This window comes from Sphaeramia orbicularis, chromosome 13, assembly GCF_902148855.1.
Source record: "Sphaeramia orbicularis chromosome 13, fSphaOr1.1, whole genome shotgun sequence".
NCBI lineage: Eukaryota > Metazoa > Chordata > Actinopteri > Kurtiformes > Apogonidae > Sphaeramia > Sphaeramia orbicularis.
The window spans coordinates 22885577-22909466 of NC_043969.1; the positions used below are offsets into that span (position 1 = coordinate 22885577).

The 23890-nt window shown below is 36.5% G+C and overlaps 1 protein-coding gene and 1 non-coding gene across 2 annotated transcripts; both read left to right on the plus strand.

The window, feature by feature from the left end:
• The first annotated feature begins 694 nt into the window (after positions 1-694).
• On the plus strand, positions 695-22580 carry p2ry6 (pyrimidinergic receptor P2Y6). The gene is made up of 4 exons (XM_030153087.1): positions 695-743; positions 840-922; positions 17704-18137; positions 19744-22580. The coding sequence occupies exons 2-4, from the start codon at positions 893-895 to the stop codon at positions 20414-20416; spliced, it is 1137 nt and encodes a 378-aa protein (XP_030008947.1). The 5' UTR covers positions 695-743; positions 840-892; the 3' UTR covers positions 20417-22580.
• On the plus strand, positions 9889-9961 carry trnaa-agc (transfer RNA alanine (anticodon AGC)). Its single transcript has one exon. It is a non-coding gene; the product is annotated as a tRNA-Ala (tRNA).
• Positions 22581-23890: the final 1310 nt, after the last annotated feature.

Consider the following 23890-nt stretch of genomic DNA (forward strand, 5'->3'; position numbering starts at 1 on the left):
GGACAGAGGCAGAAAAGCCAGGTTGAGATTGCTGCACAAAGTGAGAATTTTGTACAGTCAGCCCAAAGGCTGCAAATGAATACTGAACAAACAATAACTCAAACTATGAATTATTAAAGAGCTGCAGCATCTGAAACCGACCACAATGAACATTTGAAAGAAACAGTACCACAGTGCTTCAGTTTCAGCTTCAGAGTTTGTCATGTCTTTTATGGATTGGGATCGTCTCTGTCAACACACCATATATTTTTTATTAGTAAGTTTTTTATTGTATTTTTATCAATTACAAGAAATTTCAGGCGACCCCATTTGAATTCCAGGCGACCCCACATAGGGTCCCGACCCCAAGGTTGAAACACACTGGGTTCAATTCTGTTTTCATACTGACTTTAATAATCCTGTTGTTTTTCTTAGCAGGTTCCAAAAAGCTGTTTAGTTGTTATTTTTCGTTCGGTTGGCCTATTTCATGCGTTAATTACTAAGCCGTGCATCTACCAGACATATTTTCATAACTTAACAGCTATTTTCAGTCTGTAAGTGCATAATTATTTACCATGCCCTGTTGAAAATAATCATTGTCAAGTCCCCACTGGAGTCCCTCCGCGCGCCCTCTTGTTCCGTCGATATACACACTGCGCGTGCGTGGCCTGCGTCTAGAGCGCGTGGTACTCTTGTCCCGCCGCAGACTCGCGCAGACGGCGGCAGAGGAGGTTCGTTCTGCATAGAGACCAACTTTGTAGCAGGTGGGTCCAGCATTAAAGCATAGAAAGCAGAGTTCAGACCAGACTCAGTTCAAGTCTGAGTGAATCCACGAGTTTAAGTGTTTTTTATCGTGACAGTGTCGCAGACAGACAGACAGAGCCTGTGCCATGGCTCAACCTCCAACTTGTTGATGTCACTTCATTTACTGCAGTCATTCAAGGTAAGGACTGTGTATTTATAGCAGTATGGTGTTGGTTTGCAAACCAAGTGCAAAGAAATGCTAAATATTTAGCCAAGTTGTTAGTAGTGAGACTGGAGCAACCCAAATGTCACCTTTATAGTCCTCTAGTGCATGTACAGATGAACGAATATTTCTTAAAAATTAACCTTTCTCGCTATTTGTTGTAATATTATCATCTGTATTTAGCGTTTTTCATTGAAAATCAGGTACATTGTTGCCCATAAAGTTGGAATAAAACATTGTTTACCTCTTCTCATGAAATGATTGTGACAATGTGATATATTCTTGATCGATAAAGTGTAACTGGGACTCAGTATGTAATCATTGTACCTGGGCAAAGGTCATTACTGATGTGCATAAAAAGGAATAAAAAGAGAAATGTGTCTGAAAACAAAATTATTCCAACTTTTTGAACAATATTTTCATATATTTAATTTACTACTCATGTAGATGTTTATTAAATCTCAGAATAAGTAAGGTTATTATTATCAAAACAAAGAAAACTGAGGAAAAAGTGACTTTTTAAGCAAAATATATCATCAGCTAAACTGAAAAACAAGCATATTCAACCACTGACAATGTTTGTTTTGTTAGTGAATCAGTGTTGCAGAACATGATGGTGTTTCCATTTTCACTGTGGAGCTTCTGAGTGTCTATATGGGTCATATCTGGTGCAGATGAAAAGCTGTGAAACTTCTTTTTACCTGTATTATTTCAATTAATCAATAGGACTTGTGGTTCAAAAGTTATCACACTCTTCAGAAGTAGATGTTTTTGGTCGCCAGCTGCTGTTGAGGTCTTCGAGGGGTTAGGGTGGTGGTTGCCTTTAATGAGATAAATGACTTTTCATTAAAACCAATCGCTGAGCAAAAGTAAGTCATTTCTAAAGAATACACCCAGGAAGTGCACTTTCCTCCCATAGAGTACGATCTGTGACCTTTCTGCATGCAAAAAAAAGTTTCTGTTACGTCATTGTTGCTTTGCTTGATCGCTGTGTTTGTGATAACTAGATCCATCTAAGGCAAAGCAACAACATAATGCCAGCTGCACAGTGCCCTGCCTCAGGGAATCCACTTTTACTGTGTATGTTTGAGATGAGAACGTTTGTGACAGTGACCATGTGAAGCTTGCGTTAGCCTCAACATCACAGTAAATGAAGCCAAAAAAATTACAATTGTATGGGAAGTTGAAAACCACTAGAACGAGTGTATAAATTTGAACAGGAAACTGCCTCTTTTCCCACAAGGTCCCATAAATATTTATTAGATTTTTGTAGGGGTGGCACAGTATAGTTGATATCTTCTAAGAAAGTATATAATTTTATATCATAGTAATGGTATATGTAACAATACAGTTGTTCTTAAAATACATTTAATAATAAACACAGTCTTTATCATTATACATGATTGTCTACTGATTTTACTTGCAAGTTCCCATAAAAACAGTTGAATCAGAAGTGTTTTGTCACATTCACTCATCTTCATGTTTGTTTGTGTTGCCTTCGAGCAAATTCCTGCCTACATCTGTGCCGTATTAAAGAATGCACACCGCCCGAATGACATGAAATATTTGTGTGAAGAGTGTGAGACGCAACAATATAAATGATTAGAACATGGTGCAGTATGAAAATATCACCTCATGATACACTAAAGGTTTATGCACTATATCACGTTTGATCTTAATGTAAGCGATCCATTCTACAAATATTAAGAGTACATGCACAATAAGTCATGCATTGTTTTTTAGATGTTTGGTTTGTTACTCTTCAATGATTTTGGGGGTTGTGACATTAACATGACACTTCTCCAGTATGAGACACACGTTAGATTACTAGTATTATGTCCATCAACAGTTTGTCTCTATATTTGTTGTGGCCATCTGAGAATACTAGAGAGCAGAAGTTGTCTCCTTCCAGTTTGCTTCCAATTTCAGGAAAAATATGAACAGCAGTCAATGGTAAGAGACAAATAATGTTTCAAATGTGCCCCCATTGGCCCATATAATATTTATCGATGGAAAAGATTATTTTACAGGCAAAGAAAGTTTCAGTCTGTGGTGAAGACAATTTTGTGTTTAACATTTCAATGGGCTGTATTTCTCATTTTGTACTTCACCACCACCAACTGCTGCCGTGGTGCACATCACCTTAATCACCAAGACTGAGGTGAAAAGGTTTTAGAAAAAGGGTGAATAACTACAGTCTAGTCATGTTGAAACTGCAGACATCCTCAGATACTCTAAAAAGAGAGTTGAGACAGTTACAGTGACATCAGCCCCACGTTTAGTAAAATATATGTGTTTTAATAGTCTGATGGTGCAACAGTTTTACCACAAACTTTTAAAATTATCTTTTAAATTGACAAATATCACATGTGTAAATGATGACATTATTCAACAGTGAGAATAAATGAGATGGTAGATTGAGAGGTGCCCACTCCTGCACAACAAATTACAATAGACAGCATTTAAGTTCTGACACCTGCAAAGAATTCCCTCATTTAGGCATTGCAAATAATACACGGTTGCTTTTCCTTTACTATTGAAACCAATGAGATACAGTAAAATTCCTACTTCTAGTGAAAACAAGTTGTCACATGACAGTCGTAACAACCAAGAACCATCTGGATGAGCAGTCAAGTGTGAAGGACTGGCATGGGACTTTGGCACAGATACTGTGTTTTTAGTTCATATTCCTTTCTGCCAGGCAGTGGTCAGGCTTCTGTAGCTGTTTTGACTGTCTGAGTGGGAATAGACTAATGTAATGTGGTTTAAGACAGAGAGAGATGAAAAAACAGGACAGATGGATAGAAACAGGGCCATAATTGTTTACAGAAGACAGTTAAGTGCACAGCTTTATTTCAATGAGTTAATGAAGAGCTTAGTTGTAACCAAATGTCTCCCTAAAGTTTTCTAATGTAATGTGGATGTCCCAAGACGTTCACATTAAACTGTCTGAGTGGGATTTATTTCAACAATTTGTCTTGATTGGGAACCACGGAGACCAAAGCTCATGATAAAAAACTGCAGAGCACGTCTGACATATCTGTTTGGTTGTCTGGTCTTGTACTTCTCTGCTTTCAGTGGAGCTGCATTCACACCTCAAACCCTAGACAACAGCCACCACAGGACACACACTAACACCTACTGTATGAAGTGTATGAAGGCATCACAGAAACTGGCATTAGCACCTGTTTAGCCAGTCACAGAAATTAAAATAAAAAGCAATCAACTACTGAATTCTCTTTTTGTCTTAATTATCTATTATTAGTTCAGTATAAGCCAAGCAGTACTTTGTTTAATCACATAAAGTTGGCTGTTTCCACTATCCATTCATTGGCCTTGGAGCCTCGACACATATGATAAATAAATAAAACGACACATCTGTGGTCATTTGTCTTTATAAACAAAGTATGTACAGGAAAGGCTTTATAAAAGTAACTCAGATATATGATGCTTATTATTGAAATATGCTATACAAATATAAGAAATTATCAATGGGATAGCAATTAAATGAAGACGAAAATACAAAATAATTTCTGTTGGCTATATATTTATGCTTGGGAGTAAAATAATCTACTACTTCAACAGATGAATCCATCTGCTTTAGCTTTGCTTACCCCACAATGATGCTAAAATGAAGCTGCAGCACATAGGCGAAAACAGTGACCTAAACCTTAATTCAGAATCTTTATGAACTAAAACATTAATACTCCACACCAAATCAAAGTTAGTCATCTCTTAAAATAATAAACTGACTATGTTTACTGTTACTATGATTTATTGACTAACACATTATTTGCTCATATCCATACTCAGCTCAAATGACTGTGATAATGTGACTATGTAATCATTGTGTCAGGCCTACTCAGATTCCCAACTTGTTTTTTCTGTCATCGTTACATATTTTGAAACCAGCAACAATAATATTGAAGAGCTGAAAAAGTGCTTGGTTAGCCACAAAAAAACAGACATTGTATGTGATAATCATGTGTTATGTTTAAAGTTGTAGAGTATTCATATCCATGTTGATGTTTTATGCCTGAAATGTAGTTAATTTGTTACCTGTTTTAGACATTTGTAGCTTTGCAGCATGTTTTGTGTCTTCTTCTCTCAATCTACCATTTTTCTTCCACAATTAAGGCATAAAAACCTCAAATGAACAATATTTAGATAGAACAACTCTTAAATTTGCAGATTTATTGTGGTGATACTGAGGCTTATGCCTAAAAACCCCAAACTTTTCTTCACTCCCAACCCTACAAATATCAGCATTTATGGATGATTCGTGAACATGACGATCAGGCCACATTAACATTTACATTTCAGTGTCAGATGCCCACTCCATTGTCTGTTAACTCTTCTGAGTTTCTTCAGAGCTGCTTTCACTTCCCCTGTACGTGGCAAGAGTCATGTAGAGTGATGCTTGGACTTCTGGCACTTTTAATGAAACAAAATTGTGATGAAATTTAGGAGCTCCAGGACTTTCTTACACCATGGAAGGAAATATTTCTGTCTACAAGGGACAACAAATTATTACCAACACAGCACCATGATTTGTCACCTGCATCCTTTTATGCCATGTCAGTATTTTCTACCTCTTTTTACACGTCATCTAGTTCTCTTGGCAAAGGCCTCATGGGAATTTATTCATATTTACACTAATTATGTACCTATATATTTTCTGAACATCACTGTCAGTCAGTATTTGCTGACATCTGCCACTATGAGTTTTTTTTTTTTTTGGATGTATTTATTTTGAATATGAATGTCCAAAAAAGAAAAAAAATAAATAAACAAACAAAATATTTAAACATAAGACATACAATACATATTCGAAAAGGAGTGAGAAGAAGTATAACTTATAAACTCCCACCCCTTCTCCTTAAATAATTAATAACAATAATAAGCTTCCTTGTCTAAACATATCTATACTCTAATGCCTGATACTTACTATTATATAATTTGTTTCTGGCTTTATATTATTAAGAGCAAATATAATATAATTTACATAAACACATAATACAATGACACATATGGATGTACATACATATACGTTCACAGATATATGTACATATACATGCATATACATACACACATACCACATACTTGTACATCTTTATAACACCCAGTGATACCCAACACCTCCTTCATCCCTGTGCCTCTTAAAAATTGTGTCTTTGTACTTTCTATTAAATTGTTTCATGCTTGGACATTGCTTTAACTCTGTGTTGTTCTGCACAAAGAGCTTTTTTTTCTCCATAATTTTGTATGATTGAATTTATGTTCATTCAATGATTATTTAATGGAGGACAGAAAGATTTCTGAAAGATAAGTTAACCTATTAGAAGGTTTCCTCTGGCACAAAGGGAGATGAACAACAACAAAATGAAATAAAACAGCTAATATCATCTGCATCGTCATAGGCTGTCAGTCAAATTGTCAGTATAAACATCAGTATCAGCCCAGACTTTTGCAATCAGTGTATCCGTGTTTGCCACAATTATTCACTTATATTTAAGAATGAACTGATTAAAATTTTGAAGAAAAAAATGTAAGATCCCTGTTCTATGGTGGCCCAAAACAGAAAAATGAAAGTGCCACAATGCGGATACAAAAACTCCAACTACAGCAGAAATGGGAAAACAGCAACAGGATTAGTAGAGTTGGGTTTACTTACTTTGTGACATTTGTATTCGTGTTGTCCATCTGGGCTGCTGTACTGTGACCGCATATAACACATTTTGGCCAGAACTCAAGAGTTCATACACTAACAGGGTTCCCACGCATCCCAGAAAACCTGGAATCTGACAGTTCATTCATGGAAAACAGATGGAAAATGAGAAAAAAGGTCAGTGTCTTGGAAACTATTAAGTTATCCTGGATAATTATTCATCCTCCCCCTGCTTTGTTACTTTGTGTGCCTAAACTGAGATAAAACAAAGGAAATGGGTTTTCAGTGATTTATTGAAAATATATAGATATATTTAGAGGAAGTGCAGGAGAGAAAGTAAGAAAGAAGAGAAAGTTGAGTTGGGAATTGCCCAGTTGAACATTGTAAGTGCTACACTGTAGTCTATGGGTGTGTTTGCATTATTCTATGATACATATGTCATAATTATTTTTCATAGATAAAATATAGCCATAGACTGTACATCAAATGTCTGAGTAATAAACATAGAAACAATCTGGGTAAATGCAAGTTACAACTGTAGAAAAGAACACTTCCAAAAAAATGAGGGGGACAGGTGAATGGATTAGTCTATGACATGATGACTTGTCTCTGTAGTGGCTGAAGATGTCCTGGAAAATAATTTCAGAGAAGGAGTGGGAACCCTGACTAATTTTGACCTTTTCTCACATGTAACATTAAAATTAGGATGTTTTATATCCAAAAAGTCCAAGGCCAACTTCTCTGATAGCACAATTTTTTTTGCTGTTATTCCTCTCCATACTCCCTCTACTAAGATAAGATCTATGTCAGGACACAATGGTTGTTATTGGAAATTATTCACTTGTATCATGTCATTATGATGAGAATAAGAAGCAACTTTCGGGACTGAAATGTGAAACTAGTTCCTTGAATGGCTACTTCAGAAGCCCCTGAAGACACCCATGATAAAATGTCCAACATTACAGCAGACAAAAACATACACAACCTGGAAAAAAGAAATCATTTCAGTCTCTGTATTTTAATAGGGTTTTTATTTCAATTATATTAAGCCTTAAAGTTATGCATGATCAAGGGCATGGCAGCTGAGAGTGACAGGTGACCACAATCTGTCACCACATAATACCTTTTAATAAATTCCTTCATATTGTCACTACATATCATACATGTCTCAGCATGAAGATATACAGTGATGAGGTGAGGTGGTAATTCCAGCTACATGTCTACTTTTTTATTGGTATAAAACTAACTGGATTAGCATTTTGGTGAGACTGTCAGAGGAGGATTTTCTTGATACATGAATCCTCATGTAGAACTGCAGTGATGCCCATATTAGTACAGGCTCTATGACTTTAGCACTTTTTTTGTGAGTAATAAGGTTGTAAAAAGGTCAGTTAACATCATTTTCCAGTTAAGACTAAGTCGGGAGGATTAGTTCAAATGTACGTGCTTCTTCCTCGGTATGTGCTCTCTAAGGGATGGTTGAAATTGTTTATTAGGACCATTGAATGATTGCGGTTGAACATCGTCTAACAATTGGTTTACAGCCTTCTATCAGATGGCGAGCTGTGTTGGACACAAGCCTTTCCCATTGCCCCTGTATCTATTTATGGTGCAGCTGATTAGTTTAAAATGTCTCCTGTGCACAGGACTGATAGACTCTTATTAGTGTGATCATATTATGCGCGGTAATAAGTAAGATAATTAGTAAAACCTTTTTTTTCCTAAATAAGAAAAGCAGCTGTGATGTCCGCAGCATGCAGTTGTGTGTTTTGCCATTGCACCCACATCTGTCTTTGTTTGGGAAATGAAATCATGTTATTTATTCCAATGAAGAGGATGTTTGTGTTTGAGTGCTCATGTGCAGATGTTACCAGCGAATTCGGGAGGATTTATGTGTGCATCTATGTCTTTGTGTTTGTATATACAGTAGATTTATTGTTAAAGAAAACATTTAGTTTAGTTTACTTCTGTAAAAGATTTAAGGTTTGTTTAGGCAGATCTCTGTCAGTGTGTGTAGTATTTCTACTTTCAAATACTGAAAAAATGGCCAAAAATTTGCATTAGAGTGTTAAAACGTTCAGTTATGCCAAATATATCAGTGTTTTAGATTGTGAAGATATGAACTGAATCAAAAATAAATCGGACAGATTTATGCGACCACTAGAGGGAGTAGTGAGTCACTCTGCTGGTCTCCCATGCTGAGGAAAGTTAGCGCTATCACTAAAGAGGAGATGAGAACCATTAAGAAAGAAGTTTTATAGTCAAAAAAAGTGACAAAAGGTAGAAGCACTGTTGTTTTCACCACTGGACACAGATGAAATGAGAAGAATGGAGTTCGATGATGAAATCACTGTTGAGTTTTATTATGACATTTATGAAGGTGTAAAGTTATTATGTGATGTTATTATCTTTGTTAAGTTTTCTGTCTGTTGATCCACAGTTCAAACCAAACTGTGACAGTTCTGACCTTGTTTGGATGATTCCAAACAGATCTTTAATGCAGCTATTGACAACACAAACCATACAGAAAACAGAGGTCCTTTGTGGTTTTACTGTGTTAAGTTATAAAAGCTATAATATAAAATATCAGCTGTTGCAGAATGTGAAGATTATAAGACAGTGTTCTTTTGATCAACCGTGAAAATAACTGGCTTTGAGTTTTTATTGAAGAAGAAAACTTTGTGATACCATAATACAGATGTGTCTAAACGATGGTCTTCATACTTTATTCAGTGACTGAAACATAGTGTTGTTTCTTTGGTTGTTTTAGTAATCATAAGTGTGTTCTGCTACACAACTTCTCCCTGCAGTTGCGAGTTTGGAATATTAATACTATATATACACCACCTTTAAAGACATCGTACTGCTGCTGCTCAGTCATCTCACGTCTGCAGTCCTCTTAGTTAATTAAGATGGCACCAGGTTCACATACTGAATAATAATTAAGATGTTATATATGGTATATGATTTACAGCCCTGTTGGGGTCATACTGGTGTTCCCCTATATTTGACCTGAGTTGCAGTCACATTAATCTACTCATGGTTTATAAATAATCTTGCATCATCTTCATTTTTTTTTTTTTTTTTTTTTTAGCAGGGGTGAGGTAAGAGATTATGTATGAACATGCTTGTCAAACATGTGGAAGCAGGTGATAAATAGAGTAGAGGGAGGAGGTATGTCCTTGTCGGTAACATTACTCCTTCGGGCAGAGCAATGGGTGTGTGCTTCTAAAGTGACGTGTCATTTGGTGTTTTTTATAACTTGTGTCTTGCAGGGGAATTAGCTCAAATGGTAGAGCGCTCGCTTAGCATGCGAGAGGTAGCGGGATCGATGCCCGCATTCTCCAAGAAACATTTTGACAGTGCAGCAATGTTGTGGAGTGGCTGTGCCTGTAATCATAGCAATAAATACATTTGTGATAAACAATGCTACTGATCTGTGCTCATACTATAGTATTCTTACAGAACGGTTCTTTCACAAACAGACCATAAGACCTGAAATTGATCTGTTATTCATGGAATCAGGCCAAAACAAGAGGAGACAAGTAGTAGAAAATTTGTTGACGGAAAACCTGCACTGAATCATAGCCCAGCCTTCACTCACATAACCACACAGCCAAATAAGATGCATGAGTAATGTTTTAATTACTATTTTGCGTCAAACTGATATTTACGCAAGTACGACATTTGAAATGACTCATGCGACTAGAAGATCGAGTCTAAAAATATTCTTAAGTGTAGCTTGTCAGTTGTTTGACTTCCATTAAACACTTTGTTTATTTTGGATGATAAAAGCCTGTCTTTAGTTTAAAAATGTCATTTTACCATCAAAACTGATATCTGTGGCTTGCATAATGCTGAAAAGTCTTTTCTATGTTAATTAACCTGTAAGGACCCAGTGCTTCTTCTGTGTCAGTTCCCAAATGAATTATTTTCTATGTATTTAATCATTCTTATATGATTTATCACCATTTATTATAATATTATTCTCTGTATTTTGTGTTTTTTCAGTATAAACTATGTATTTTCTTATATGTAATTTTGTGATCATGTAGATGTTCATAAAAGCTCAGATTGAAGTTATGTTTTAATATATCAGAACAGGGAAAACTGAAGAAAAAAAATCACGTTTTCAACAAAATATGTCCTTAACTGAACATAAACCCAGTGTCTCCATCCACTGTCATTGATCCAACTCCATGGGTTTTACTAGTGATTCAATGTTGTAGAAGATGACGGTGTTTCCATGGTAACTACGGAGCCTCTGAATGTCCAAATGGGTCATATCTGATGACCATGAAAAGATGAATAACTGTATTTTACGCCAGTTATTTACATCTATTGATAGGACTAGTGGATCAACAGGTTTTAAACAGTTTAGATCAGTAGATGGTTTTGGTTGCCAGTGGATGTTTGGGTCTTTATGGGTTAAATGCAGGTTTTAGCTCATTTTATTTATTCCTGTCATATACATCTTGAAAAGCATATTTTTTAAACAGTAGACTTTTGTTCTGTCCGTGTCTTTATTTCATATTTTATTGATGCAGAATAGTGGAGTGTGTGCGCAGCTGTGAACAAACCAGAAGCCTTGTGACACACAAAACACACACATCTAATGCTTCAAACAACATTAGAGCTTATGGTCCAGACGCAGACACTTAGAGCTCTGTAATTACTGTTTACTCTTGAGAGAGTCTGCAAATTGGAAATACGACTGTATCAATCTTACCCTTGCACACATACATGCAGAATGTACACAGAAGTCAGATTACAGGAGAACTTTGTGGATCACTGTGTGCAGATTTGACACTGTTACAATGCAAACGTATTATTAAAACTGAAAGTAGAAATGATTGTTACAGTTTTTAACTTTTCACTTGGTTTTCTTTCTGTTTCATTTCTTTGTCTAATATTAGTTCATTTTATGGATTTCATTTGTGAGGAACTGATGGGTTTTATTTTGTACAGGTATTACAAGTAAAGCTGAGATTTATAGAAGCTGAAAAAGTAGGATGAAAAAATCCATGAAATTAAATAGAGCTGCACGATTAAATGAACTGCAACATCAGCCTGTGCAATTATACACTCAAAAGATGCTATGTTTTAAAGCTTCAGTGTGTATTTGATGATATTTTGGATTTGGAGACAAAGAGCAGACAGAGGTACTGTGTAAAACATGTAAAACTAGAAAAGCACTCGGAGAGCACAGACCTCCGCCAAGGCAGATCAGTGCCCCCCCCCCCCAATCACCACCAAAATTTAATCATTTGTTCCTTGTGCCAGTATCAACATTTCCTGAAATTTTCATCCAAATCCGTCCATAACTTTGGCATTACATTACATTCTTTTAACCAAAAATGTAAAAATCTGATTGCCTTCACCACTCTTCTAGCTCGTAGACTAATACTACTAAAATGGAAAGATAAACAACCTCCAACATTTAAATCTTGGTTTCTGGATCTTTTACATCATTTAACATTGGAAAAAATCAGATATTGTATAAGAGGATGTGCCAATAAGTTTTTCAGTACCTGGCAACCTGTTCTGAATCACATAAAAAAGGTAGATCCCTCACTTACTCCAGAGGAGTCTTATTAATATGAGTATGTGACTAATATCTGTGTACTTTATTTATTTTTTTATTTTATTATTATTATTATTATTATCATTATTATTATTATTAGTAGTAGTAGTAGTAGTAGTAGTAGTATTAGTATTATTATTGTCAATTATCTTTTTTTTTTTTTTTTTTTTTAAGTGCTACAGGGTGGGAATGTTCATGGGTTTGGGTTAAAAAACAAAGAACAATGACTGTATTATGCTTGTCTATGCATAGATATGCAATAAAAACACTTTGAACAAATCTGTCCATAACTTTTTGAGTTATCTTGTACATGGACAGACAGACAGATAAACCAACGCCAGCAAAAACATAACCTCCTTGGAGGAGGTAACTAAGCGAATGTTGCTTTGACATAATGACACATATTGCAATATTAACCACCATCATAACCTGATAGGTTAATTGGTTAATCTAAATTGTCCATAGGTGTGAATGTGAGAGTGGTTGTTTGACTCTATATGTTCAGCCCTGCGATGAACTGGCGACATGTCCAGGGTGTACCCCGCCTTCGCCCATAAGTAGCTGGGATAGGCTCCAGCGACCCCCGCGGCCCTAGTGAGGATAAAGCAGGTTCAGAAGATGAATGAATGAACCACCATCATCGCAAAATAAATCTTTGACCAAATCCTACAGTTCTAAAAGTACAACTTAGGGTTTATTAAAAGCCCCACATTGCACAAAGCATGATCCGGTAACATTAGAGCAAAAACAAAGCTGATTTTACCTCCAGTTCTTACTTTGTCACTTTCATGATAGCTTTCCCACATTTGGGTTTGACAAAACATTTTTTCACTGCTGCTTTTATCTTTAGTCTTGAAAGTCTCAGATATGTGTCTAATCCTCTTAAAGGGTGATTAACTGTAAAACCCAGTAGTCAAATGGCTTTGTAGCTGGGCTCATTTGTGTTGGTTAATGTACAGATATTTCAGTTTAGAATGTATTTTCATAGTTGAGGAATGCTTTACACAGTAACATTTTGTAATTTACAGAAAGACTGGATGTGGACTGCAAATGTTTTCATTACAATTCAGCACCAGAACAAACATGGGCTTCATATTTCTGTTTCCTCTTTTCCCTTGTTAATTTATGGGTAAAACTGACACTCAGCACTCATTAATTTTTCATGAACAATATCCTCATTCAGCATTGATATGATTATTTCCACCACAGGGAAAGTAGTGAGAGATTCAATATGGGAAACAGACTGGAGGCGCTAACCTGTTCTAACCAGCTGCTAGAATTCTGCTGTTGGATGTGCTTTACCCTGTAGATAAATGGTTTGCATAGAAAGGCTTGTAATAAACTAACTGGTGTTTTTTTTTGTTTATTTCTCAATGAAAATGAAACTCTGTACCAGTCGGTGACCTGTTTAGTTCTTCACTTTAACAAACAATGGCTTAGTTTCACTCAGTTTCAGGTTACTCTTCAGTCTGAACAATACAGGCTGAAAGCCAGTATTGTCCATAAAAACTACTACGAAGTCAGTAAAAACGAGGCTAGAAACACATTTTAACTGCTGCTCAAACATGTGTAAAGTGCACTTAAAAAAAGAGCAAAACATACACAGAGCAAATAAAAGCCACAAACAAACTGGGTTATCAGTATCTTACATATACTGTATAATATATATATACAGAGAGAGTCAATCTACTGACCTGGACTACATCCTGTTACATTATGTCAGTTTGCAATAATCCCATCCGGTACTGTGCAATAATAGTTTGTGTAGTTTAATGCATGTTCTATTCCTGAATATTTTCATAAAATGGAATATGTTGGGGGCAGCCATGGCTCAGATGGTAGAGTGGGTTGTCCAATAACTGAAGGGTTGGCGGTTCAAATCCCACTCTGTCCATGTGCTGTTGTGTCCTTGGGCAAGACACTTCACCCTCCTTGCCTCCAGTGCTACTCATACTAGTGTATGAATGCTTATGAATGTTTGGTGGTGGTTGGAGGGGCCATAGGTACAGATTGGCAGCCATGCTTCCATCAGTCTGCCCCAGGGCAGCTGTGGCCACAGATGTAGTTTACGTCCACCAGAGGGAGGATGTGAGAGCGAATGAATAATGGATCCACTGTACGTGCTTTGAGTATGCATTCATAGAAAAGTGTTATATAAATCTAATCCATTATTATTATGTTTTTATTTCACATATTTTAAATATGTATTTATGCCTGTATTTATATTGTACATTTTCCTGTTTGCTCTTTGGTAAGCATCTAAAAATTTCCTCTGGGATTAATAAAGTATTGTGACACACTATTCAAATAACATATATTTGAAAGGGAGCAATTAGGAAGAGTCTAACTTTTGTTGTCCTCCTGTCCTAATTGTGTATTTTTATGCTCTCTTTAGAGTTAACATAAAAAGCAGGTTACAACACAGTAACCAATAAGCAGGTTACAGTAGTTATGCTAACTTAAAAAGCAGGTTACAGTGGTAATAGTGAGTTAAAGGCAGGTTACAGTAGTTATAGTTCTTTAAAAACAGGTTACAGTAGTTGTAGTGCTGACTATAACTCCATGGAGGTCATGCATGGTGAGTCTGCAGTGGACAGGCCCAAACATGATTCCATACTTATCAGCCTCAGTATGAAACTTGTTAATTGAAACCCTTTAGTATATACAGCATTTCTCTTAAAAACTGAGATTAATGTATTTTTCTCAAAAGCTTTTCACAAAGATCAGTGATATGAATGAATGTCATGACATCAGTGCTTAAATATGTTTGACTTCCATTCTTGGGTGCAGCGTGTCAACAAATCAAAAGTCCAAATCTTGTTATAAATCATTCGTCAGCAAATAAAGCAGACTGCGTTGGACTTTCCTATTTTCCTGTGTGCCTGCTCATTGGTTCAGTGCAGTGAAATATTTTATGGTCTGTTGGCACACTCCTCTCTCCTTCAATTACTCTACCAGGAATTATGAAATCACACAGCCACTGTTTTTCCGTCAAACTATAAATGCACCAACACAGTGAGAGAAAATTAAAATATACACAGTTTAAGTAGTTTTCCATAACATCCCAAATGCATGTGCTCACACAAAGGCACTTGAAGGCTTTTCCTCAGAAATGGTGTTAGTTGTGAAATGCTGTGAGTCACAGTCTTACAAGGCTTCGAAGGAAGAGGGATAAGCCAATCACTTAAGTCACCCACATGCTCCTGAGGAGGGAACGCACATGATTGATGTTGGTGGAGGCAGTAATAAAGACTGTTGATTAATGTCTGCTTCTTCCAGACAATATGAGCTGTGAATAGGAGACCAGACAGTCTGCAGTGGTTTCAATATGTCCAGCTGTCCATCTTACATTTGGTGTTAGAAAGTGACACCAGGCAGGACTCAAGTAACATAATCTAGTGGAATGTCTTGAATTTCTTTTGTAATGTTCTTTTTCTTAGGAACAACAAAATATTGACTGTGTAGTGTTCAAATTACAGATGAAAGCAGAATAAACTGACTCATGCTAATGTTTTAGGTCATCTTAGAGTGTAGTGTAGTTGTTTTTTATAAAACAGGAACAAAAAAATGACACTTTCACTGTAACTCTGACAATAACCGTGAATCCTTCTTAATGAGAGTCAATGAAAGGGCTCAAAGTCAGTGAATGCTGTGACAAACAAATGTTTTCTTGCGCCCTCTGCTGTTTTTATCTCTAATAGCACTTCATATACAACTACTACATAGTTTTCACAGATGCCTCTAGCTGCTCAGTTATTAAATTATGGTTTATTATGTGTACTACACTGTATGCATTAACAACCAAACAAATTTACAATTGTTTTTTAATAATTTATTAATTCAGCCAGCTGATGTTTGTAAAAATCAAGCGCTGGTGAATCTTGCATTATGTGGACATAAATATTACTTAGAAGTTATGTATCTCAGCCTTTATATCATAAATATAGATATAATTCATCACATCTTGAACGTCTTTGCCTTAACAGCTTAAATTTTTACCCACTTTATAAAAATTATCAAGATATATTATATTGGTATTTAGACAAAATATACTATATGGAAAAAAATATTGGGACACATCACACTTAGAGCTTGTGGGACCTCTCATTCCTGTTGATTTTAAATGTTATCATGATAAAATTCACAAACGTCAAAACAATATTTAAGTTTAAAGGCTGACTTGTTCCATGGTGGTTGAAGAAAGAGCTGATGGTTACTATTGATCCTTGTCAGAATGTAACCAATATTTCAGGTATCTAGAAGAACATTAACATTTTAATGTTAAAAAAAAGGCAATTTACATTGAGTAAAATGAAGTGACAACACACTCTGGTGCATTTTAACTCTAGATGAAATATAACAGTTTATTACTATTATAATTTTCACTATTCTATTGTAGCTAGTGTTGTAGTCAAGACTGGTTAGACCGAGACCAAGACACCACCAAGACTGGAGGGTACCAAGACCAAGACAAGGCCGAGACCAAATGAGTTGAGTCTGTGACAAGACCAAGACTGGTTTTGAGAAATACATCACTAGTGGACTGTGGAGGGCTGGCGTTGTGTTGAGAAAATTTATACAATGTCACATGTTTTTAAAATAGATGCATCTGATTGGCTGCATTTGAAGAGGGCGTGTAATAAATAATGATACTATTCTGTGATGATGCGGTTTTTGTACACATCACATCAAGACAGCTATGTCCAAGACCAAGACAAGACCAAGACCAAAGAGAGTCAAGACCAAGACAAGACCGAGACCAAAGAAGTTCAAGACCGAGACAAGACCGAGACCAAAGAAGTTCAAGACCGAGACAAGACCGAGACCAAAGAGAGTCAAGACCAAGACAAGACCGAGACCAAAGAAGTTCAAGACCGAGACAAGACCGAGACCAAAGAAGTTCAAGACCAAGACAAGACCAAGACCAAAGAGAGTCAAGACCAAGACAAGACCGAGACCAAAGAAGTTCAAGACCAAGACAAGACCGAGACCAAAGAAGTTCAAGACCGAGACAAGACCGAGACCAAAGAAGTTCAAGACCAAGACAAGACCGAGACCAAAGAAGTTCAAGACCGAGACAAGACCGAGACCAAAGAAGTTCAAGACCGAGACAAGACCGAGACCAAAGAAGTTCAAGACCAAGACAAGACCGAGACCAAAGAGAGTCAAGACCAAGACAAGACCGAGACCAAAGAGAGTCAAGACCAAGACAAGACCGAGACCAAAGAAGATCAAGACCAGGACAAGACCAAGACCAAAGAAGATCAAGACCAAGACAAGACCAAGACCAAAGAGAGTCGAGATCAAGACAAGACGAGACCACAAAAAAATTAGTCTTGAGATCAGTCTCGAGAACTACATCACTAATTGTAGCCCAGTCTCCTTTTGGCACTGAAACCTCACTGTGTCCCAGTACTTTCATCCATATGCTGTATATTTTTGTCCATATTCAGTCCTTTACTCAAGTAACATCCTCCCCCTTCTCACCTCTCGTTTCTCCTCCAGGATGTGAAGATGCCACATTCTGTCGACTTCTTCCCCACAGAAACTCTCATCTCAGGAACCTTTTCTTTGGATCTGCTCTCCCAGCCTACAGAGTCCTACACAGCAGATAACTTCACCCTCAGCGTCAGTAACAGTAACGTCAGCGTGCCAGGGATCCGTTCCTGCACCTATAAGGAGGACTTTAAGTGGATCCTGCTCCCTGCCGTCTACACGTTGGTTTTCCTGCTGGGTCTGCCTCTGAATGCTACTGTTATACTGAAGATATGGAGGACGAGGCCCAACCTGTCCCGCAACAACATCTATATGCTCAACCTGGCCATAGCCGACTTCCTGTATGTGATGTCGCTGCCTTTGCTTATTTACAACTACGCCAGTCGTGACTACTGGCCTTTTGGGGAGTTGGCCTGTAAACTGGTCAGATTTCAGTTCTACAGGTAAGATTATATAATAAAGTGTGTGTAATAACGATTTTTTTGTGAGGTTCTAACACAGTTTACTGCTATTTTTTGATAATTTTAGTCTTTCATTTGGGAAGATACTTTACAACAGAGTAAAACAAAAACAAAAAAGAGAACTAAACACATTTGAATATGATGTCTGAAAAACCAACAATGATAAAGCACGAAATTTAACATAAAGTTCTCTGTTTAGAAAAAACAACTCTTCTTAAAATAAGTCTTCCCGTTTTTGTTATATTTTGTTAAATAACACACATTAGAACCAAAAGATATCACATTTTCCCCCTTATTTTCACTATTCCTATTTCAGAATCCACATGTTTCAACTCCATTACATTCAACCAATACAAATATAACTTGTCACTTCTAGTTAAGTTAAATCTAGTCTCAATTGGGTGATATATACAATCCATTTTGACCACATTACCATAAATGTATCCTGCTTTTTGATATTATCATTACATAATAAAATGCCTCAAATACAATTTTTGCATGTCAATTATGAAGTTAACTTTGTAATATAAAATTGTATTAACTTTGTGTCTATCTATATATTTTTGGAATTAATTTTTATTGATCTAGCTGTAACAAAACATCACAGCAACCAATAATGCTACCTGTGCATCCTAGTTAAAATATATCAGAGCAAACCCAGCAACTGTATCATGTGATGTGTGGGTTAATGTAGTGCCTTTTCTCATCAAAGACAGTTAAATGTTAACATTGCTTATGTTAACATCACTCTGATCTACACTCACTGAACAGTTTTTGACAAATAGCATGATTGGTGATGTAAGATGTGTACAGTCTTTGTAGGATACAGAAAAAAAGACAATGTGACCTCCATAAATAGTTATTTAACATTAATGCATAAATACCTTTTATGCCATATACTGAACAAAAAAAATAAAGATAATTGTGGTTCAGAAATCTGGGTGCCAAATAGTTCTTGTTTGCAAACATTCCAACCATGGTTTCCTCCAAGTCACTGTGTAAGATTCTGAAAATGAAAGTTGTTCATGCCCACAAGCTATCCTCTGTAAACTCTAGAAATGATTGAAAAATCCCTGTCGGGCACCAGCAACCAGTTCACTATGAAAGCCACTTAAATCACCCTTCTTTCCCATTCTGATGTTTGGTTTGAGCTTCAGCACATCATCTTGTACATGTCTACTTGCCCAAATGCATTACGTTTCTACCATGTGATTATATATTTGAATAAATGTAAAGCTTAACAGGTGTACCTAATGAAGTGGCCAGTAATTTTAATATGGGTAAAGGCAAACTTAACAAGATCCGGTTCAAGAGAAGAGTGTTTGGTGCTTGAATGAAGCCTGTTGAAAATAACAAATATGAAACCCACTGTAACTTGTGCAAGAAAACACTCAAATTAGGAATTTTGAGTTAAAAATATTCTATTTACATAGAATATCTGTAAAAAAAAAAAATCTGTAAAAAGTGACCATAGAATGCTTTCCATCACCTAGTAACATCACTGTTATTTTTTTGCCTTTTGTCTTATTCATAATGGTTTTTAAACCGTTTCACTCAGCTGTACTCTCTCCTGTGTCCTCTGTTTTAGTAATCTACATGGCAGCATCCTGTTCCTCACCTGCATCAGTGTGCAGCGTTATGTTGGTATTTGCCATCCTCTCGCGATATGGCACAAGCAAGGTGGACGCAAGCTGGCGTGGTGCATCTGTGGAGGGGTCTGGCTGGTGGTTGCTCTCCTTTGTGCACCAACTTTCCACTTTGCTGCAACAGGGATCCAGCGAAACCGCACCGTATGTTACGACTTAAGCCCACCCAATCTTTCTGTGCAGTACTATCCGTACGGCATGGCTCTCACCTGCCTCGGCTTCGTGCTGCCTTTCATGGGTGTAATGGTGTGCTACTGCCGCATGGCCCACTTACTCTGCCGCCCGGTGTCCTACCAAGGAGTCTCCGTGGCAACTGGAGAGAAACGGGACAAGGCGGTGAGGATGATCATCGTTGTGGCAGTGGTGTTCTGCATCAGCTTCCTACCCTTTCACCTCACCAAAACCATGTACCTGTTGGTCCGCTCGCTGCCCGGCGTGGCCTGCGAAACTAGAAACCTGTTTGCCATCATCTATAAGAGCACCAGGCCGTTTGCAAGCATGAACAGCTTTCTGGATCCTATTCTGTTTTACTTCACCCAGCCACGCTACCGGCGCAGCACAAGAAGGTTTGTGCTGAAAATCACCACCCTCAGGGACAAGGGGACCAGTGTATGACCTGCAGGATCTCCCTCAGAACATCCACAGTGGGCCCGAACACAGGCCATATGGGTCATGGGTGGATTTTTAATTTTTTTTTTTTTTTTTAATAGTTTTCTTCAGAAAAATCCAAAGCCTTCATGCACTATATCAAAGAACAAACATATTGAAAACCCTTCTGAAAAGGCAACATGAAGGTTGTGTTCATTCATGTAACTGGTTTTGACCATTACAGATTATGGATGTATTTTATCAGTGAAACTGATGCATTTCACTTCAAGTTCAGTTTGTAAACTACTGCCAAGAAATACTGTAACACTGAACTGCTTGTGGTGGAACATGTCATTCTGAATCAGCCCTGTCCACATTTTCTGTTCATTTTTTTCCATCTCCACTGTGAATGTAGAGTAGAAATGTTTAACGTCTTTTTGTAAATTAGCATTTCCTTCAGTTTTTCACTGTGAATTGTAGAGTAAGATAAAAGTGAGCTAAAGGCCGGCCTGTTTGTGTACAGTGCATGTAAATGTTTATGACTGCATGTTAAAATGACATGAAGAACTTGTAAAATTATGTTTTTTGGTTAATTTACAAACTAAAGTAACCACAGCCCAGTAATTATAGGACTGCAAAAACATGGAAGAACTAACAGCAGGAATGAAAATGAAAGTTTGTATGTCTTTTTATGTCCTTATGAAGGATTTCCTTTTGTGCCCCCCCCCCCCCCCCCCAAAAAAAACAAAACAAAACAAAACATGTTAAAACTGCTGTTTTATCAGTCGTGTATTTTCACCACTATGCACTCTGTCTTTTCTAAATGGCTCTGATGTACATATTCCCTGGATTTTCTAGAATTACAGGAAGGATCACAATTTATCTGCTAGTCAACAACAAACTGGTAGAAACAAAGGGGTTAATTTGGCATAAAGTGCACACCACATTAAAGTAGGCCATCACTGCATGGTTTCTCCTACAAGTTCTTTAGGATTTCCAGGGACCAAAATAATCTGTCAGTGCAGATTTATGTAGTCAAACACTGTTTAAAACTAGTCACGGGCATTAGATGCTTAGAGGGAAATCAAAAGTGACTTTTTTTTATTGTTGTGTGAACCATTTCTATGAAATTAAGGCATTGCTTTGTGATTCAGGTTTGATTCTAGGTAGTATAATAGAAAGTAGAGGCAGCTGTGTGATGAGATTTTGTGCATGTATCATCGTACTTTAGATGAAATGTGAATGCTAGAAAAGAATATAAATTTAAATGTTTTGACTGTGCCCTTACTCTTTTATTGTTGCTGCGTTGTAAAGCACTTTAAAAGCTTTATATAAAGAAAATGTATTATTATAATTATTATTGTTGTTGGGAATAATAATAATAATAATAATGATAGTAAATTATACTCTATATGACAGTCAGTCTTTATTGTAATTTAGTTTTTATGAAGTTACAAGTTATATAGTTACTTTTGTTTCAGTTTTGATATTAATATGAACAGCAATGTAGAATGTGCTCTAAAAGCATCTTGATGATCTTCAACTAACTATACATTTTATCTCTTGTCCCATCTTCCCTCTATTTTGGTCTCCTAACTACTGTAAGAACCCTATACTGTCAATCCTTTTGGTCACTCAATAAGTTAAAGAACAAAAAACAAAATTAATCACCTGCACTAATTTCTAAATCCTTATAGTTGTAGGACACTTGTTGAAATGTTGCACTAATGAGAAGTGAAATGGTTGTATTTGTTGAATGTGAACAGTTTTCCTGTTTTTAAAATGCACGGAGCATTTAACTGCAGTATAAGGTCTTAAAAAACTTTAAAAGTTAATGTACACTGTGTGTCTCGGTCTATGTACAGTCTGTATATTCTGTGATGTTGTAACACTGGATGTTGATCAATGTTGTATATGGTTCTATCGTGGTTTTTGCATGTGATTAATCCTGAGGATTCAGATGTAGATGAATACGTGCTAACATTCTGTCAGTATTACTTAGACTCTATTTTGTGTAGCAGAGCAACACAAAATAGGGTCATGAATAGAGTTATATTTTTGTTACAAAGATTTTAATTTTAATACAAAACTAACTCTTGTTTTTATATATTTAATTTTGTTTTTCTCTGTTGCTTGTGAATGTTTTGGATGTAACTATAATGTATTGTGAATTATTAAAAAGTCATGCAACCAATCCTTGTATTTAATACAGATTGAAATTATGAACTCACCTTTGACTGGTGTTTAATTCACAAATCTAGCAGCTCATCCCCCGATTCTAAGTAAAAAATATGGTACTAATTGTAGATGAATAAAGCAAACCTATAAATATCTAGACTGGATTGTTTCACTTCTTAACCCATAAAGACCCAAACAGCCATTGGCGACAAAAATATATCTACTGATCTAAAATGTTTACCACCTGTTGATCCACTAAACTAAACAATACATGCAAATATTTGGTGTAAAATACAGTTATTCATCTTTTCATAGTCAACAGATATGACCCATTTGGACGTTCAGAGGCTCTGTAGTTACCGTGGAAACACCGTCATCTTCTACAACACTGATTCACCAGTAAAACCCATGGAGTTGGAATCAATGACAGTGGATGGACACTTGGTTTTACATGCAGTTATCGACATCTTTGCTGAAAAAGTCCCTATTTCATCTGTTTTCTCTGTTTCTGACATAATAACCCTCAATTGTAACCTTAGCTTTTATGAACATCTACATCAGGGGTGTTAAAGTCATTTTAGTTCAGGGGCCACATTCAGCTAAATTTGACCTGAAGTGGGCCGGACCAGTAAAATAATAACATAACTAGAAAAGCGCAGACGCATGTTTGACACCTGTGATCTACATGATCAGTGAAGTAAATGCAGGAAAATACATAATTTTCACTGAAAACCCACAAAATATAGAAGATAATATTATAATAGATGGTGATAAATCACTTAAGGAAAGCTGAATTTAGAGGAAAAATTCATTTGGGAACTGACACAAAAGTAGCACTGGGTTTTTATGGGTTAAGACTTCATTGCAGTTGAAAGCTGTTATGTTCCATGTGAACCAGTAGAGGGCACTGCAGTCAGTATTATCTCCTCTGTGAGGGAATGTATCACAAAATTCCCCTTTGGAACAAAAGGACCTGTTAACCAACCACCTCAAGGGAAGCACCACAGAGGGGTTATTGTGTATAGTGAAAGAGTGAAAACCTTTTTTTTTCTTTGTTTGCCCTTTTAAATAGTTTACACTCCAATTTACCATCCCTGTTAAAACACAGCATGGTGACTCATCTGTGATATGCAAACACTCATACACAAGGAAAAACCATCAACTACTTTTTCTCCTCACATCTGTGCTCTTAAGTAATAATCATATGTATTTTATTGCATGTGCAGGATATAATTTAGGTAAATGTTTATACTAACAGCTCACCTACTGATATGGACTATATGTCATAAAATGCTGCAGGTACAGTTTGTTTTCTGTTAAATC

What these genes read in the sequence shown, in the direction of transcription:
- p2ry6 (XM_030153087.1), top strand. Translation starts at nt 893, where the DNA reads ATGTCACTTCATTTACTGCAGTCATTCAAG. An exon ending in ATTTACTGCAGTCATTCAAG is followed by an intron (nt 923 to 17,703) that starts GTAAGGACTGTG and finishes TTTCTCCTCCAG; the next exon opens with GATGTGAAGATGCCACATTC. An exon ending in GTCAGATTTCAGTTCTACAG is followed by an intron (nt 18,138 to 19,743) that starts GTAAGATTATAT and finishes CCTCTGTTTTAG; the next exon opens with TAATCTACATGGCAGCATCC.